The sequence below is a fragment of the Capra hircus genome, chromosome 13 (genome assembly GCF_001704415.2).
Source record: "Capra hircus breed San Clemente chromosome 13, ASM170441v1, whole genome shotgun sequence".
In the NCBI taxonomy this organism is placed as follows: Eukaryota; Metazoa; Chordata; class Mammalia; order Artiodactyla; family Bovidae; genus Capra; species Capra hircus.
The window spans coordinates 58,748,138-58,765,797 of NC_030820.1; the positions used below are offsets into that span (position 1 = coordinate 58,748,138).

General features: G+C 43.7%; 2 protein-coding genes across 4 annotated transcripts in view; one reads left to right on the forward strand and one right to left on the reverse strand.

The window, feature by feature from the left end:
* RTFDC1 (replication termination factor 2 domain containing 1) overlaps window positions 1-17,660 on the reverse strand; it is a 47,288-nt gene that overhangs the window by 12,236 nt on the left and 17,392 nt on the right. The window lies entirely within an intron of this gene.
* GCNT7 (glucosaminyl (N-acetyl) transferase family member 7) lies at window positions 1,711-13,134 on the forward strand. Of its 2 annotated transcripts, XM_005688318.3 has the most exons (4): window positions 1,711-3,291; window positions 7,963-8,991; window positions 9,703-9,798; window positions 11,184-13,134. In XM_005688318.3, the coding sequence occupies exons 2-4, from the start codon at window positions 8,022-8,024 to the stop codon at window positions 11,405-11,407; spliced, it is 1,290 nt and encodes a 429-aa protein (XP_005688375.1). In that variant the 5' UTR covers window positions 1,711-3,291; window positions 7,963-8,021; the 3' UTR covers window positions 11,408-13,134. The 2 variants fall into 2 exon arrangements, with proteins under 2 accessions (XP_005688375.1, XP_013824224.1); XM_013968770.2 differs by lacking the exon at window positions 1,711-3,291 and having other exon boundaries at window positions 7,028-8,991.

Below are 17,660 nucleotides of genomic sequence, written 5' to 3' on the forward strand. Positions count from 1 at the left end.
AGGAGATCAGCCCTGGGATTTCTTTGGAAGGAATGATGCTAAAGCTGAAATGCCAGTACTTTGGCTACCTCATGCAAAGAGTTGACTCATTGGAAAAGATTCTGACACTGGGAGGGATTGGGGGCAGGAGGAGAAGGGGACGACAGAGGATGAGATGGCTGGATGGCATCACGGACTCGATGGACGTGAGTCTGAGTGAACTCCGGGAGTTGGTGATGGACAGGGAGGCCTGGTGTGCTGCGATTCATGGGGTTGCAAAGAGTCAGACACGACTGAGCGGCTGGACTGAACTGAACTGAACTGAATATCAAACCCACTCCTCCCTCAAGGCCTCAACTGCCTGGACTTGACCTGGCATCCACTGGAGAAGGCACCTGGCTCTCTCACCAGCCACAGGCCTGTTCATCTGATCTCACTAGGCTTCTGCAGGACTCCAGGGCCCTGGGTGGAGCAAACCATCCCTGGAGGTGAGTGAAACCAGGGCAGGAATCAGGCTTCTACCATGATGCCAGCCTTCAGACTGGGGCTCTTCTCTGTGGACTAAAGGGTAGGAATCACTTTAGAAAGCGGGGAGGGCGCTGCTGTAAAGACCCCAAAGGGACTGATCCTCTCTCTGCCTATAAAATTAACATGCACACAAAGCAGAAAACACCATATTTTCCTGTGAATGCATTTTTCTGTGTGTGCCATTACCATGCACTTGAAATCATATATTCATTTTCAGTGTTGCTTCATCACTTGGACCTTAGATGTCCAAAAAAATGGGGGGGGGGAATAGCTAAATAAACCATAATAAATTCCTAAAAAGGAAGCGTATATATAGCTAATTTAGAGTTTTTGACAACACAGAAAATGCTTATGATATGTTAAAAGGAAAAGTAGGTGGAAGTTATATATTCATATGATCTCTGGATGTTAATTCCTTTTTAAATATTGGGAAAAAAAGGCTAGTAGGAAAGTGCTGAAGGAGACAGAATTAAGGGTAATATGCTTCTATATCTGTATTTTTACATATGAGACGAATGGAGTAGTGGTTTCTCAATTTTGTTCTTACAAACAATAACTGTGATGAAGAACTGATTACATGCATCTCTGACCCAGAAATTTCAATTCGGAGACTTGGTTATTCTGTCATAGAACCCTGTCAGTTTCCTGTGTTCATGGCTTATAAAATTAATAAGTGAATGCATGCCTGTATAAACAGGGCTTCCCTCTGTCACACCGTAAGCTCCAAATGAGAAGGTTTTATCTTTCTTGGTTGTAGCCAAGTCTTGAGAAGGCAATGGGACCCCACTCCAGTGTTCTTGCCTGGAAAATCCCATGGGCGGAAGAGCCTGGTAGGCTGCAGTCCGTGGGGTTGCTGAGTGTCAGACATGACTGAGCGACTTCACTTTCACTTTTCACTTTCATGCACTGGAGAAGGAAATGGCAACCCACTCCAGTGTTCTTGCCTGGAGAATCCCAGGGACAGGGGAGCCTGGTGGGCTGCCATCTATGGGGTCGCACAGAGTCGGACACGACTGAAGCAACTTAGCAGCAGCAGCAGCAGCCAAGTCTTAAACCCAGGGTCCTGCACACAGTGGATGCTCAGTAAATAACTGCTGACTAAATGGATGAGAACATAACCTTAACAAATATTTCAAACCAGGATGAAAGGGAGTGAAATTTTAAAGCCAAATAGCTCCCCTAAAAGGCTGCATAAACCTTACACTCCCTAAAACATGTGAGAATGCCCATCACATCACGTAAAGGCAGGGAAAAAAAAACTTATGGTAACCTAAAAAAGAGAAGAAGATCGTTCCTCTTGGGCTTTAAGAAATACAAAAGTATCCCACTGTAAATTGTTATTTATATGTTTATGCTGTTTTATTAGGACTTTCATTAAAAAAATTTTAGCTGAATCAAATCTGTATAAGAAGCTGATACATTAAGCCTATCTTTCATCCACTTATTACAATAGCTCCTCCAATATGTTTGATTTTTATTCTGTATTTTCCTCAGATCCGTGGGAGTGTAAAGTGCATGCAGGCAACTCTCTCATTATTTTCTCAGCTGTTTTCTTCCATTGTTTTTTACCCCCAGGTTAAGGATGTGAGATCCAGGTGAAATCCAGCACCAAACCTCTTGCCCCAGGGATGGACCTGCCAGGCCAGTTCAGCAGCACCCAGGGGACATTTAAGACAAGCCCTCAGGGTCCCAGGGGGCAGCACTGCAGCAACACTTGACGAGCTGGCAGGGTGGCCTTTCCTTTCTTGGAAAAATTAGTCTCTCGACTCAGGGAATCTGAGCACCTCCATACAAACGTACACAGGGTCTCCCCACTGAAAAGCTGCACAGATCTGTTTTTATATAAAAAGTATGCATGTCACATGCACAGCAATGCTGCAGCCCCTTAAGACCAGACAAACCAGCTTCTCTATGCCCCATTAAGACACCTTAAGCAACATCTGTTCTGCAAAAGAGCAACAGGTATCTTGAGTGGCCGCAGGTGAAGAAAGCTGGACTCGTCTGACTTAATAAAGAGCTCAGGTGTCTGGACACCCACGAGGGTGAGAGTCTCTGTGGGCTCTGAGTCACGTCTCTTGGCTTCACTATCCCCAGCAGACACACATGGGGTAAACCTAAAGAGCGGACCAGCAAGTGGAGGACCTTTTAAGCCAGAAAAGGGACGACTGTTAAGAGGAGAAGTATCCATCAGAGGAGAGTAATGAAGGGGGAGCCACTATTCGTGGACAGAGACTCCACCTCCGCCTCGTGCACAGGCTAGCCAGTGGCTGCGGGAAGACGGGGCAGGGCCAGGACGCTGCCTGTGTCCCTGAAGTCAGGCCTCTGGAGAGCCATGCTGAGGCACTGAACTGCTCCAATGCTACATAGGAAGCAAGTGAGATTTTTAAGTGACTTTTATTTACTCCCTGAATGAAAAGGCTCAATAATCAATTCTGGCCTCCTATTTTTAAAAACATTTAAGAATTCTGATCCAGGACTGCCAGGATTTCACCCAGCTTTTAGAATCCGAGAAGTACCCCGCGCTGCCCTTCACCTGGGCCATGTGTTTGTTTTGTAAAGGGAGCCAGCCCTGAAGAAACACTCAGATTCTGTTTTTCAACCCATGGGTCAGAATCGACAAGAATAAAATCCTCCAGGGATGAAAGGGTAACAAAACCTGCCAAGCGACTCTGGTTCATGTGACTTCAGCAGGAGCCGCAGCAAGAGAAGCAACTGAAGGAGAAGAAAAGCCAGGCAGGGTGCAGACACGCCAGGACTTCTGACCCACGCGAGGAGCATCTCTCGGTAAGTGCTTTGTGAATGCCACAGGCTTAGCAGGTATTGTTACTACTAATAAAGTGAAATTTAAGTTTTTCTGTATCTCCTCCATGCCTTTAAAATAGAACTACTGGAATATCAGTAATATTTTAAAATTCAGAAGTATTGCGTACCTTTTCCTCTCAAAAAACAGCCCTCATTTTTTCATTTAAGCCAAGAAAATTTAAAAGTGGAATGTTTTTAAGAATGAGACCAATTTTATTTTTAAATTTTAAATGCTGCCATTTATTGATTCCTCATGTGGGAAATAAGTAAGTCAGCCTCAAGGCCATGTCCAAACTCTCAGTTCTCAATCTGCACCAATAATAAGAATGTCGTGTTTGCTGTGATTGTTCTGAGTGGATATCCTGAAATGCAGTTTCCCTCTTCAAATCAAAGTGGCTGAAGAAATAAATACTCCTTTTAGGAATTAGCATGTTGTGATTAAGACATCTATTTTACTAGATAGCTAGATGGTCTGAGTTCAAAATTAGTCTAATATGCTAAAGATCAAATAGTTGAAGAAAAACACCATTAACTTGTAGGATGCTCTGGACATCATTCTGAGCCTAGAGATGATAGAAAAGACACACAAAATTTTCATCGCTGCAGCTACAGTGACTTTTTAGGACAAACACACAGTAAATGGAGAGAGAGTCGACATTCATCGTCCGAAGGTCTCACTACTCCAGGGGACTGGTGGGTACTAAGCACCCCCATCCGACTTAAGCATCGAGCACCCTCCCAGGCTAGGCTCAGGAGGAAACACTCACCCATCCACTCCCACACCCCTGGGTCCCCGGACCTTACGAGACAGGTTCTATCATATACCCCCACCTGCAGTCCAGAAGATAAAGACTACATTGTTTAATCCCTGTTAAGTTGACATTAACCAGGTAATATTAATGCTCTAAAACAGAAGTATACTAGAGTATGGCAAAAATACCACAGGTTCATCTTTAAAGATGCCCATGATCTATTTACTAACAGGAATAACCTTTAAATAAGTGTTTCAGCAAAGTAATTAATTTATACAGGATGTTGCCAACCTGCCCTGAAACGTCTATACAACAACTTAAATCCCATCATAATAAAATTCAAAACGACTGCCCTGAAGTGTTCAAGTGGCAATACCTGGTGCCAAACCCACATTACTGGCTTTGTTTTGGGCTGTTTAAGGCTTGTTAGTGGGGTTGGAGAGGAGGACTACAGAAGGACAGAGAAGAAAGAAAAAAAGAAGGAAAGTATACTCACTGGCTCTCACAGTTAGGATAATAAGGAATTGTGAAATAACTTCTTGGAAATATTTTATGCTTGGACAAAAAACATAAAAGGTTAAATTATTCCATTCTGAGAACTAGAATTAGAAATCATGTGTGATTGCTAATACCACAAAAAGGAAAAAATCTTAACACCATCCTTAACCATAGCCTTGGTAATTATTTCTATGGAAGGATATTCTACAAAATCTCTTAGATGTCATATGTCTTCAGTCAACTGACTGTAAAATCTTCTAACATTATTCATTGTCTGGAAGCTATTTAATTCTACTGTACACTATACATATTTTATTATTATTATTTTTGGGCCATTCTCCTACCAGGGACAGAACTCATGCCCCACCCACCCCCTGCCCCTCAGTGGAAGCACAGAGTCTAAGCCACTGGACCACCAGGAAAGTCCCATTATATACATATTAATGATGTTTTTGCTGTGCTCAGTTGCTAAGTCGTGTCTGATTCTTTGCGATCACATGGACTGTAGCCTGCCAGGCTCCTCTGTCTATGGGGTTTTCCAGGCAAAAATACTGGAGCAGGTTACCATTTCCCACTCCAGGGGATCTTCCCAACCCAGGGATCGAACATTCCTGTGGCTCCTGCATTGGCAGGCGATTCTTTACCACTGCACCACCTGTGAAGCCTTATTTTAATGAGGCTACTCATTAAAAAAAAAAAAAAAAGGTCTGAACAAAGAACTTCTATATCTGCTCCTGCTTCATGAAACACGATGATAACTCCCGCTCTTTCTAAAGCCTTTAAAATACACAGTTTAAATAAAACTTTCTGCGGAAGAAAAAAAATGGCTCAAAAATAAAAGACTGTACTTTCCTCACTTGAAAAATACTGCTTATATTTCTTGGAAATTAGTGATAAAAAGTCACATGTTTAACAATTACAGTTTCATGATGACTACAATAGTTGATTTCACATTACAGAAACAAAACAACAACAAATCACCAAGAACAGAGGTTGGAAATGCCTGCAAAGCTGAAAATGGTGTTCATTTACGACTTCAAGAGAAAAAATTGCCAGGCCCTAAACAGTTGATCCCTGTAGGAATTTTCACGTTATCCACCTCGTGGAGGTTAAACCAACAGCAAGAACTATTCACATTTAACAGCATTGGAGTCTCCAAAGGCTTCATTTCAAGGCTGTCCTTGAAAAGCTCGTGTTGAAGCAATGAAAATAAAGTTGGTGACCCTTCCCACAACGTGACATTCTAGCACTCCCCAGTTTCTAAATTCCAAAGTGAACCTGAGCTAAAAGGAAGACTGGGCAACTCTGAACAATGCACCACAGAACTAGAGGTGGAAAGGCAGCTGATTAACCCTAACTACGCTCCACTGCCCATCTCTTTACAAGGGAGGGAAGGGACTTAGCCCTTGTATTGCCCTGAAGGACAACAGGTTACACATGGGACTTGTCTTTATTTAATTGTCACAAACCACTGAAAATACCCATTCCTCTGGGCGCTGCATGAGGTGGAGTCTGTCAGTGAAGTGGGGCTAACATTTCTGTGATGAGGCCAGCTGGTTTTACTTTGACCATAAGCTTAAAAACATCAACCAAGACAACAAAAACTGAAAAATACTCCAAACCTCCTTCCCATGCTAAAGCTAAATGCAGGAGAAAATGTAATAAACTATGGTACATGGTTTACATTTAACCAAAATTCTTAACAGAGAAGCATTTCTTTTCATTTCAGGAAGGTATTTCTTTCCAACTGGATTTCTGTTTTCATGATAAAGGTTGTATATATTTTAGAGACTAGATATGAAATGTGTTAATTATAATGATGACTCTGTACTTTATAAAAAATGTCTCTAAAATTATGCCATAATGTTTTCTGTTTGGGACCATCAACAAACATTCACTGAACTAGAGTAAAATGTAACCTGGCATATCTGGGCAGCAGCTGCTTTTTATTTTTGAAGCATGATGCATAAAAAGAAAACTATACAATGAAAATGCATACATTTTTAAAATCCACAGCCCTCAATCAGCATTTATAGTTTTTCCTGGCTCACAGTTCTAAAAGCACAGAGATAACTCAAAAATGTTGCCTCATCCATACTTTCAAATGGTATTTGCAATAATGATGTGGAAAGGTAAGGGATCTAATGTGAAATTTGAGATTAACACTGGTCAAAAGTAAATGGGTTTTTTAAAACAGGAAGGAGGAATAGGAAATGATGACTTTTTTTTTTTACAGAAACTTAGAAATAAGACTCATAAATAAGGAAAAAAATTACTAACAATAAAGACATTTTACCTGATCAATTTTCTTCCCTAAATTCCCAAGGATGGTATCTGCATGCTAAGAATAATTAATTAAAACACCTATTCATGCATCTCTATAGAGTTCAAGAGAGGCAACTAAATTATTATCAAATAATCTTATTAAAGATATCTTGTTTTTAATCACTGAAGCCTTCTCTAAAAAAATTAAAATACATAAATTCATTTCAATAAGTTGAATTATGTGATCACAAAATTCCTTTTGATTTGTTGTTCCTTTTATTGAAAAGATATATCCTTATAACATGATACAGAATAACAGCCTAAGAAATTCAGGATAATGCAAACCAGGACAGGATCTATGTTCAAAATAAATATTTGAGATTTTTTTTTCCCTGCCAAGATAAAGGCAATAAGACATGAAAATATACTCAACATCATCAATCACTGGGGAAATGCATAGTAAAACCACAATAAATTACCATTACCAATTAAAAAAATTTTTTTAATTGACTACACCCTGTGTTGGTGAGGATGTGGAGTAAACAGAAATGCTCATACTTTGCTGGTGGGGATATAAAATGGCACACTCACTTTGGAAAACAACCTGGCAATTTCTTAAGAAGTTAAACATAAACACCCGTATGCGAGCCAGCTAGTTCACTCTTATGTACTTACCTCAGGAATATGAAAACATAGGTCTACACAAAGACTTATGCACAAGTGCTTACAGCACCTTGTAGCATCCTAAAACTGGAAACAAGTCAGTGTCCTTCAGCAGATAAACCACATTGTGCCACATCCATTTGATGGAATACTGCTCAGCAATAAAAAGGGAAAATGGTGATAAATGCAATGATGTGGATCAAATCTTAAAAGCATTATCCTAAGTGAAAAAAAATCCAGGCAAAAAAATACACAAGTATAACTCCATTTATATAAAACTGCAGAATATGCCAACGCATCTATGGTGACAAACGCACATTAAGAGATTATCCAGAGACAAGGATGCAAGGAGGATAGAGCAAAAGGGGCCCAAGAAAACTCTTACGGGGTAAAAGAAATGCTTAACCTGACTGTGGTGTGGGTTTCACAAGCACTTTCACAACACCCTAAATTCTGTCTATTGTTTCTTTAAAAGGAAGCTGAGAGGAGAACATTTCAAACCATGGTAATAAGAAGGCAACTGGAGCTCAAAGCATGAGCCAGCTGCGAGCCACAAAGCCTGGTCTTCTCGTGTGCACAGCCGTTTGCATCTTCATTTTTATTTATTTAAGGAATCTGACTCCCGAGGAAGCAGAGGAGGAACCCACCCACCCAGCAGTGGTGGAATGCGGCTTCTATCCTGATGAACTGTGCTCGGCTTTGTTTGAAGGGAAAGAGGCGGCTCCCCAGATTGCAAAGTTCTGTAGAAACCCTCATGGATCTGAAATACTTGCTCATTTACACAGACCAGGAAATTGCTCCAGGATTTCCCAGGAGTTGCATTTCATAACCAGACCCCTGTCTGCAGAGGAGGGCAGCTTCTCTTTGGCATATATTGTAACTATTCATAAGGAGCTGGCTATGTTTGTGCAGCTACTCAGGGCTGTTTATGTGCCTCAGAATGTTTACTGTATTCATGTGGATGAAAAGGCCCCAAAGAAGTATAAGACTGCGGTGCAATCCCTGGTTAATTGTTTTGAGAACATTTTTATTTCGTCAAAGAGAGAGAAAATGGCTTACACTGGCTTTAGAAGACTGCAGGCAGATATTAACTGTATGAGAGATCTAGTGCATTCCAAATTTCAATGGAACTATGTCATTAATCTCTGCGGACAGGACTTTCCAATCAAAACCAACAAAGAAATCATACACTACATCAGAAGCAAATGGAAAGATAAAAATATCACTCCCGGAGTAATCCAGCCACCAAGCATTAAATCTAAGACAAGTCAGGGCCATCTTGAATTCAGCCCTGAAGGAGACATCTACGTGTCTCCAAATGCAGGATTCAAGGTTGAGCCACCCCATAACTTAACCATTTATTTTGGAAGTGCTTACTATGTACTAACGAGGAAGTTTGTGGAGTTTGTGCTGACTGACATCCGCGCAAAAGACATGCTCCAGTGGTCCCAAGACATCCACGGCCCAGAGCGACACTACTGGGTGACTCTGAACAGACTGAAAGGTAAGAACAATCCAGCAGAGGGATGTCTGTGCAGGCCAGCGGCAACAGCAGAAGTGTACCCTTAAAGATTCTACTTCAGCTCTTTGACTAGGCAAACAGCTCTACATATTCTGTAGGACCTCCCACTTGAGTGGCCGTTGGTGGGGGTGGGGGTGTGCAGGGTGTCTCTGCTTTTAGGGGTCTGGGGTTTGCCAGGCTCACTGCTTTGTTCCCTCTCCAGAAGGAAATGCCAGCATTCTGCGTCTCCCCAAATAGAGCCCTTTGAAACTTCTGAGCACAGATCACTGGAAAGTTCTTCCTTTCTTCATTTACTTATTACATACCGCTGAACACCTGCTAGTACTATGTATCATGCTAGGGGCTCTTTAAGAATGGAAAATATTAAAACTAGCCATTGTGGGTGGGTAGGTAGGTTTTCTGAGAGGCAGAGGGAAATATGATGCTTTCCTTTAAACAGGCTTGTTTGGTCTTTACATAAAGTTGACTGGCTCCAATTGGGGACGTGCCTTCGAGCTTGAATAGCTAAGTGAATAGGTCCAAGAAGACAGTACATACAATGAGTCCAGAAGAAACGGGGTTAGGACCTTTTAACCAAATCCTTTCAGATTACCCCAGAGAGCTGTCCTTCGTGCAGACAAGGGCACGCATTCTGAACGAGGTGGGGCTTTCTTTCCACCTGCTCACTGTGAGCCTGCCTGTCTTCTCCCTTAGATGCTCCGGGCTCCACCCCGAACGCTGGCTGGGAAGGAAATATTCGAGCTGTTAAATGGAGAAATAAGGAGGGAACAGTTCACGAAGGCTGTAAAGGTAAAAACAAAACCCAAGGGAGCTCCCTGGTGGCCTAATGGGTTAGGACTCCAGGCTTTTAACTGCTGGGGCCCGGGTTCCATCCCTGGTCTGGAAACAGATTCCACAAGCCAAGCAGCTCAGGAAAACAAAAAACAGAAACAAAATAAAACACACACCACAGGATGCCTTCAAATTTTACAAAAATTATACAACTTCTGCCTCAGTAACAGTAGGAAAAGGCTAATGGTCATGTATGAGATGATCCAATTAGCATGGTGTCAATTTTTTAAAAAACTTCTAACTACTCTCCAGACAGAAAAGTACACAAATTCTAAGAATCTGAGTGAATAAATTTTCACAAAGTAAACACACAACAGGACTGCAACTTCCAAAGTTTTCAGATAAAAATACATCAGCTATCTGGCTTTCCCCACTTGCTCCTAGAATTCAAACCCAAACATTTATTTAAAATGAGCTCCCTGCCTCCCTGGGTCTATTAGAATAAAACGACTGAAAAACACAAGTCTGTGCTCCTTGGTGGGATCAGCCAGCGAGACCCCACACTTCCAACACAGTTCCTGCAGAGAAAAGTCTCTTTGCTTTGCCCTCAGGAGGCTCTCCCCCCAGGAACTGTGAATTCTTTTGCCCCTTTGACTGGTGTCCCAGAGGTTTTAGTTACTGGGACAAAACACAGAAGCCAGATAGGAGGTGGAGGAGAGAGCGGTGTCTCTGTTTTGTGAACAGTCTAGAAGAGAATTAGCAGGCTGCAGTGGGGTTCTCAGGCTCATCAGTTTGGGGAGATCACCTCCAGGTTGAAGAGCCAGAACCTGGCTCCTGGGGAGCAATTCGAGCATACTCTTCTGGGTTGGCTCTCCCCGCCCACCCAGACCTGCGATGTGAAGATGGCAGAGAGGGGCAGACAGTCTCAGGGAGGAAATGATGGATGACAATTCACAACGTGACACGGACGAGTCCAGTAGAAAGATGGCAAGTTCTCTGGAAGGGAAGGGAAAACAGAGCATGCATGACCTCTGTGGGCCCGTAGCTTGTGGTGGACAGAGAATTCATGGAGACTGCAGCAAATCCCTGCGTGAGTCAGCTCTTCACATCACGGGGCCGGAGTGTTGCAGCTCATGACAGGTTAAAATTCTACAGAATTCACCTACAGCAGCCATTAAAGATTTCAGAAATCACTAACCAAACGAACAGAAGCTTCCCTTCCATCACAAGTTCAAAGCTGAAAATAAAAGCCCCTTTCAAAGCAACTGTGGAAATCATGTTTAATCTGAACTTGCAAGAAGCAGAGAGGCCTGAGAGATGACCTCAGAAGTGTGCCACTTGTCCACGTAGACGCAAACTGACAGCAAAACGAAGGCAGCTAAGTTTCTGTGTTCTCTCTGCAGGCCACTATGTCCAGGACACCTGCGTGTACGGACCAGGAGACTTGCCGTGGATCATTCAATCACCTTCTCTGTTTGCCAACCAATTTGACTCGACCGAGCCTCTTGTGGTCTCCTGCCTGGAGCGGTGGCACAGACTCAGAGTTCTAGGGCAGGCAGAGGGCCCTGTGGAGGCACACTGGCACTTCCAACGGGAGAGCCATTTTAATACGGAATTGAACCGCTGAGTCCAAAGTTATAGAGACTGTTTGCCTTCTTATTGGTATCATTCTGTTATCTTGACTTGAAATCAGAGAACATTCAACCAAAAAAGAATGGAAAAATAATTCCTTGACAGAAGTTAGTCCTAAAATGAATTTAGAAACTTGCTACTGACAAAAAGACTCTGCTATTGATGATAAGCCACTTTCACAGTTTAGAGAAAGAAATCACAAGAGAAAAAATAATTCAAATTTCCACTGGTGACTAGGTAAGTGACATGGAGGCCTGACTGCCTCACTAAACTGTTAATGGAAATCAATATTCTCCAAACACTTAGATCCAGGCTCAAGTTAGAATAAGAATATATCTTGTCTTAAAGATACTAATGTGTATGAGATTCTAATAAAGAACAAACTCCCACTGAAAATGAAAATATGCTTCTAGCAGTCCTCTTGGCTAGGAACAATGTAACTCTGTTCTAGAAATCCTAGAAAAACAAGGAAGAGTCTACCTCCTTTGGGTAAAAGGCAGTTATGGAGTTGAAACACAACTTCTTACAAAGGCTGCCCCCAGGTTTCTGCGGGCTGGGATGGTCTGTATCTAAGCTGCCTATACCAGTCACAACCACAGGGAGCGCTGGGCATCTGAAATATGGCTGGAGTGACTGATAAGTGAACCTTAACTTTAAAAACTTTAATTAAATGTAAATAGTCACATGTAGCTGGTGGTTACCATACAGAACAGCACAGGTCAAAGGCGTGGACAGTCTTACTTCTCTCTACTCAAAGATTCAGGTCTTCCCCAAATCCACAAATCTTTGTTGTTTTGTCAAGGACTTTTTATACACTCTTTCTAAAAGAGCCCACAGAATCATACAGGGCTAGAAACATACAACTATTAAACAGCACAACTTAAAACAACTAAAATAAGGAAAAAGTAGGAACCACAGGACAGGACACTAAAGAATTAAATGTATAATTCAAGGACAAAGCATACCCTTTAGTGAATTGACACTTCTCAAACGCAGAAACTAAATGAGATTCCACTTAAATCAATGAAAACAGCCCTTGAAAAGCATGGAACTACACAGAAGGAGAAGAGGTTCTGAAAGTAGAGTCTGCAAATCAAACCTGAGCTAACCATAGCACATTAAAATTTCCACTGAAACAAATATTTCTTCCCCAAAGATACGTGATTCCAGGGAAAGCACACAACAGAAGGTTAAGACCATCAGAGAATGTGAGCGCCCCAGACAGCCTGCTTACAGGCAGACACGGAGTTGATGGTCATGCTCTGAGTGGTGGTTCAGAAAGCTCAGGTTCACCACAATCATGCCCCCTACATTTTATAACAACTCTTTGCAAGTAAGTGCAAACCCCAGTACACTTTTAAATTAAATAAAAAATAAAAGAAGCTTACATTGTTTCAAGTTACATAAAAGATAAGCTTTCCTTCATTTCAATGTCAATTCATAGAACACAAATTCGCACAACTGCCCTCAAAAGGCTCAAATGCTGCAATAAATCATTTCTGTAACAGCGAGATAAAAAATAAGAATTAAAAAAAAAAGAATAATAAGATAACTTAAAGACAGAGACTTCCCTGGTGGTCCAGCAGCTAAGACTCCGCCCTTCCAATGCAGGGGGCCTGCGTTCTATCCCCGGTGAGGGAGCTGGATCCTGCATGCTGCACCAAGACCTGGTGCAGCCACATAAGTAAATAAAAAACAGCTTAAAGTACAGAGGAATGAAGGAGGCTTCCCTGGTGGCTCAGTTGGTAAAGAATCCCCCTGCAGTGCAGGAGACCTGAGTTCCATTCCTGAGTCGGGAAGATACCCTAGGGAAGGAAACAGCAACCCACTCCAGTATTTTTGCCTGGGAAATCCCATGGACAGAAGATCCTGGCAGGCTACAGTCCATGAGGTTGCAAGGGTCGGACAGGACTAAGCGACTAAACCACCACCACAGTGGAATGAAGCAGCGTGAGATTTGGGGAAGCACAAGCTGGGTGTTAGTGGGGCATCAGGGCACCTCCCAGGAGGCCAAGACAAAGCCACAGCCTCCATGGACATCAGAACCAGCGGGAAGCTGCTGCGCTCTCTAGCCTGAGCCAGCCTCTGACTGACTGTGTTTATTCGTCATACTAAAGAACAAAATTAAATCACATGTAAAACAATCTGAACAATATTTCTAAAGATTGTATCTTAAAGGTGATCCTGAGACAAATAGGGATCTTGAGATAATTTCTCTTAAGTTTCTGGGAACAGAACCTGCTTGTGAACATGCAGAGTCTACTGTTCCATTTTCCTATTGTGTTTTCCTTACATGTAAAAATTTAAAGCTGCCTGTGCTGTATGCTACGTGATTTCCTAAGGCTTACTCTTCATCGAGACCATGAAGATGGCAGAAAGGAAACAACTGAAGGAGGCTGGGCCCGAGAAGCAGAATTCACCACCTGCTTTTGAAGTGCCTCCTTCTTTATTTTCTCCCCTTTCCACTCTGCTCACTCCATGATAAAAACTAAAACAAAACAAAAAACCAGTGTATGAGTGTAAATTTTTGTTTCATTTCTGACTTTAAAACATCCACACCCTGCGCTCAGTTGTCACAAAGCCTAACTAAATAAAGCCAGGTCAGCAAGCCAGATGCAGATGCTACTGCCCACACCTCGACTGATTGATGCTTTCCAACTGTGATGCTGAAGAAGACTCTTTAGGGTCCTTTGGACGGCAAGGAGATCAAACCAGTCAATCCTAAAGGAAATCAACCAGGAGTACTCATGGGAAGGATTGAAGCTGAAGCTGAAGATCCAATACTTTGGCCACCTGATGCAAAGAGCTGACTCACTGGACAAGACCTTGATGTTGGGAAAGACTGAGGACAGGAGAAGAGGGTGACAGAGGATGAGATGGTTGGATGGCATCATCGACTCAATGGATATGAGTTTGCACAAACTCTGGGAGATAGTGAAGGACAGGGAAGCCTGGTGTACTGCACTCCATTAGGTGGCAAAGAGGCAGACATGACTGAGCGAAGGAACACCATCACTACCACCTTTAACATCCAGGTCAGCTTCTCAAGCTTACCTGTGCATACCAATCCCCCGGGAGGCTCTTGTTAAAATGAAGTTTTTGATTCCACAGGTCTGAGGAGGGGCCTGGGAGTCTGTGTTTCTTAAAAAAACAAAAGCAAAACCCTCCCAGGTGACGCCAGTATTCGCAGGACCATGGCTCATGTTTTGAGTAACAAGCACACCATTTATTTTGCAACCCGTGGTTACTCCAATGTGTTTCTTCTTATTACAAGCAGGGACAAACACAGTGGGGAATTCTATCAGTTTTGTGGGTAGTGTTTTGTTTACCATGAAAACAGAAAAGCCTAGCAACTACATCTCTTTGGTCTCCGTTTCCTGAAGTCAAGCGCATGGCGTGTATTTTAGAACACAAAGCCAGGGCAAGTTCAAACCCTGGAGTCTCTTCTGGTGAACCAAAAAGCCCAGTGTCCACGGAATTACAGAGGGAAAAGTGGAGAAAGTGCACACCCTCAGCATCACTCCTGGTACTGTTCTTCTTTTTAAACGTAACATTCTATCATGTTTGTTTACGTGTTTATTCCTTCCTGTTTCCAAGAAAGTGTTCTTGTGCAGAGGAAACACAGTTCTAACCCCTGGACTGCCAGAGAAGTCCCTGACACCATTCTTACGACATTGGTTCCTCTAAATTTCAGACATTATCTAAAACATGAAAAATACTTGCTTTAGATTTCCACACTGTGGCCTTATCTCCCTTCATTCACATTTTCACGACGCACCACAGCTCCTGAAACTGCACCATCCCATCATTCCTCCTTTGGGTACTTGGGCAGAAGTGGTTGGTGTTCACCTCTGCTTCTGGGGTGTCCAGCTAGACCACAATCCCTAGGCTCCTGCAGGTAGGTGTGGTCACATGACTAAGTTCTGGCCAATGGCATGTGAGCAGAAGCAGTAAGTACTACACCCAGGTCTGGCCCATAAAATACAAGGCTCTCAGTGTTGGCTGCATGAGTGACTGAATGAATGACTCCCACCAAGGGCACCACTGACTGTCCCAGGCTCTAATTTTCTAAACCACAGTGTTATCAGTTGAATTATGCTCCCCCCTCCCTCCTAACAAATGTTGAGGTCCTAACCCCTGGGATGTTAGAATGTCACCTCCTATACATGCAGTTAGTTAAGATGCAGTCACTGCGTGGGCTGGTATTATTACAAAAAGGGGGTAATTGAGACACAAAGACATGGTCCACAGAAGGAAGACTGTGCGGACAGATACAGGGAGAGGCAGCCATGGACAAGCCAGGGAGAGAGGTCTGGAACAGATCCTCCCCTCACTGCCCTCAGGAAGAACCAGCCCAGCCAACACTGTGACTGCAGACTTCAAGCCTCCAGAAGGGTAAGAAACTAAATGTCTGTTAGGTCACCCAGTCTGCAGCGCCTGGTTACGGGAGCCCTAGCAAACTAACACTAATAGGTTGAGGCAGGTACTCAACCTACCTCTGTGTGCAAAGGCGATTTTTAAGGAGATGACCTAAGTGAAAAGAGTAAAATATTGCTCTTCTGACGACAGACTGATTTTTAAGGGAAGCTGGTCCCTAAGGTTGGTTCCTGGGTTATACAGCCAGGGTGCCGTCTTGACTGTGGGCAGTCTCGGCTGCCCTGCGGCCCGTTAGGTGGTGGGAGGAGCCGGCACTCCAGTTCTCACCTGGTCTTGGCTGCTGCTTGTGCAGGCCTGATGAGGTCACTTCCCCCTTCCCCCTGCTTCCTTCCCTTCCCTTGAAGCGCTGGACGATGACTTTCAGAAGTTGACTAGCACTTTGTTCCGAGACAACAACAGAATGACTTTGCAGTTCCCGAGTGGCACTGCCTTTCCATGAAATAACATCAATGTTTGCATAGAGCTGTTCTGCAGAGCACACTCCTGTTCTGCTGCAGGTCTGTCACAATGGCTACCACCAAGGACATCCAAGGTCAGCCAGAGAAGAAGACAACTGCACACCAATCTAAGAGATGGTCACCTGCTGTGGGTCAGGGAGAAAAGCCTGATTCCTTTAGATCACTGAGCCTCCCAGCAGAAATCAAAAACAAAGAAAGAAAGAAAAGAAATACGTGGGGGCTCCACACTAATCCTGAAATCCTGACGTAGGGCCTGAGGTTGGGAGTGGGGACTTAAAAAACCACTGCGGTGACTCTATAGCACGGCCTGGGCTGGGAACCACTGGTTTAGGGCATCGTCTGACTTCTTTAAGATTTCAGCTTAATTTCCCACCTTCTCATATTTACATTCTTTCAAGCAAGCTTCCAGAGTGCACCTGTGGATGTATCTGACACAGACAATGCCTCACACACTACTTGTTAAAACACACACACACCTGAACACACAGAGGTTCCTTTTCTGCTCATGGGAACCCCAGGCCAGCTGAGTTCCCTCTCTTTCACGACGCTTCTCTCATAGGCTCCTTTTCCTTACTTGCTCTTGTTTAATCTTTTCTCTCTGTCCATCTTGCACAGACCTATACATTGTCGCCCCCAGGGCTCTCTGCTGCTGCAAAGGCATCAACAGCCCCCGATGATAGCACTGCCCTCCCGCCCCCATCCCGGGGAGCTGCTCCTCAGCCTGGTGCTCCTAGTTTCCACCAGGCAGTCTGACTCACACCCCTGGCTTCTCCCTGCTCCTGAGCAGCCCAGGCAGTGATGGCACCTCGAGCCCCCACGTTCTCAGGCTGCCTGGGCACTTCCTCTCCTGAATACGGCCACGGCTTGTCCTCTCCCACCTATTGCCACCCCCACAGTGCACCCACCATCACTAACAGCATCTCTCAAACTGCAGGCCTTCCCCTGCCTAATGTACTGTCAGCATCTTAATATTTTTCTTTAAATCTACCCATTGTTTTTACTTAAATTTACTTGAAACGTTCACTTGATCTTGCTAAGTATAAAAATAGTGTGTGTGTGTACATGCTAAGTCATGTCTGTCTCTTTGCAACCCCATGGACTGCAGCCCGCCGGGTTCCTCTGACCATGGGATTTAGGAAGCATAGAAATGCAGAGAACAGATCTCTGGAGGCCCTGCCTGCCCAAGCTCTGAGCGTAAGGCCCATTCTCCTGGGAGCTCAGTGAGTGTTGGAGATGCATTTAAACCATCCCAGGACCAAATGGAGACTTTCCCTGCAGGGCAGGCACGTGACAGAAGGCACGGGAAACGGGAGCTGCCGTCCTGCCAGGCAATGCCTCGTGAGGATGTTTGGG

Excerpts from the sequence above, each read along its gene's own strand:
- GCNT7 (XM_005688318.3), top strand. The coding sequence starts at position 8,022 with ATGAGCCAGCTGCGAGCCACAAAGCCTGGTCTTCTCGTGTGCACAGCC. Across the intron at positions 8,992-9,702 it reads GACTCTGAACAGACTGAAAG|ATGCTCCGGGCTCCACCCCG; the intron begins GTAAGAACAATC and ends CTTCTCCCTTAG. Across the intron at positions 9,799-11,183 it reads AGTTCACGAAGGCTGTAAAG|GCCACTATGTCCAGGACACC; the intron begins GTAAAAACAAAA and ends TTCTCTCTGCAG.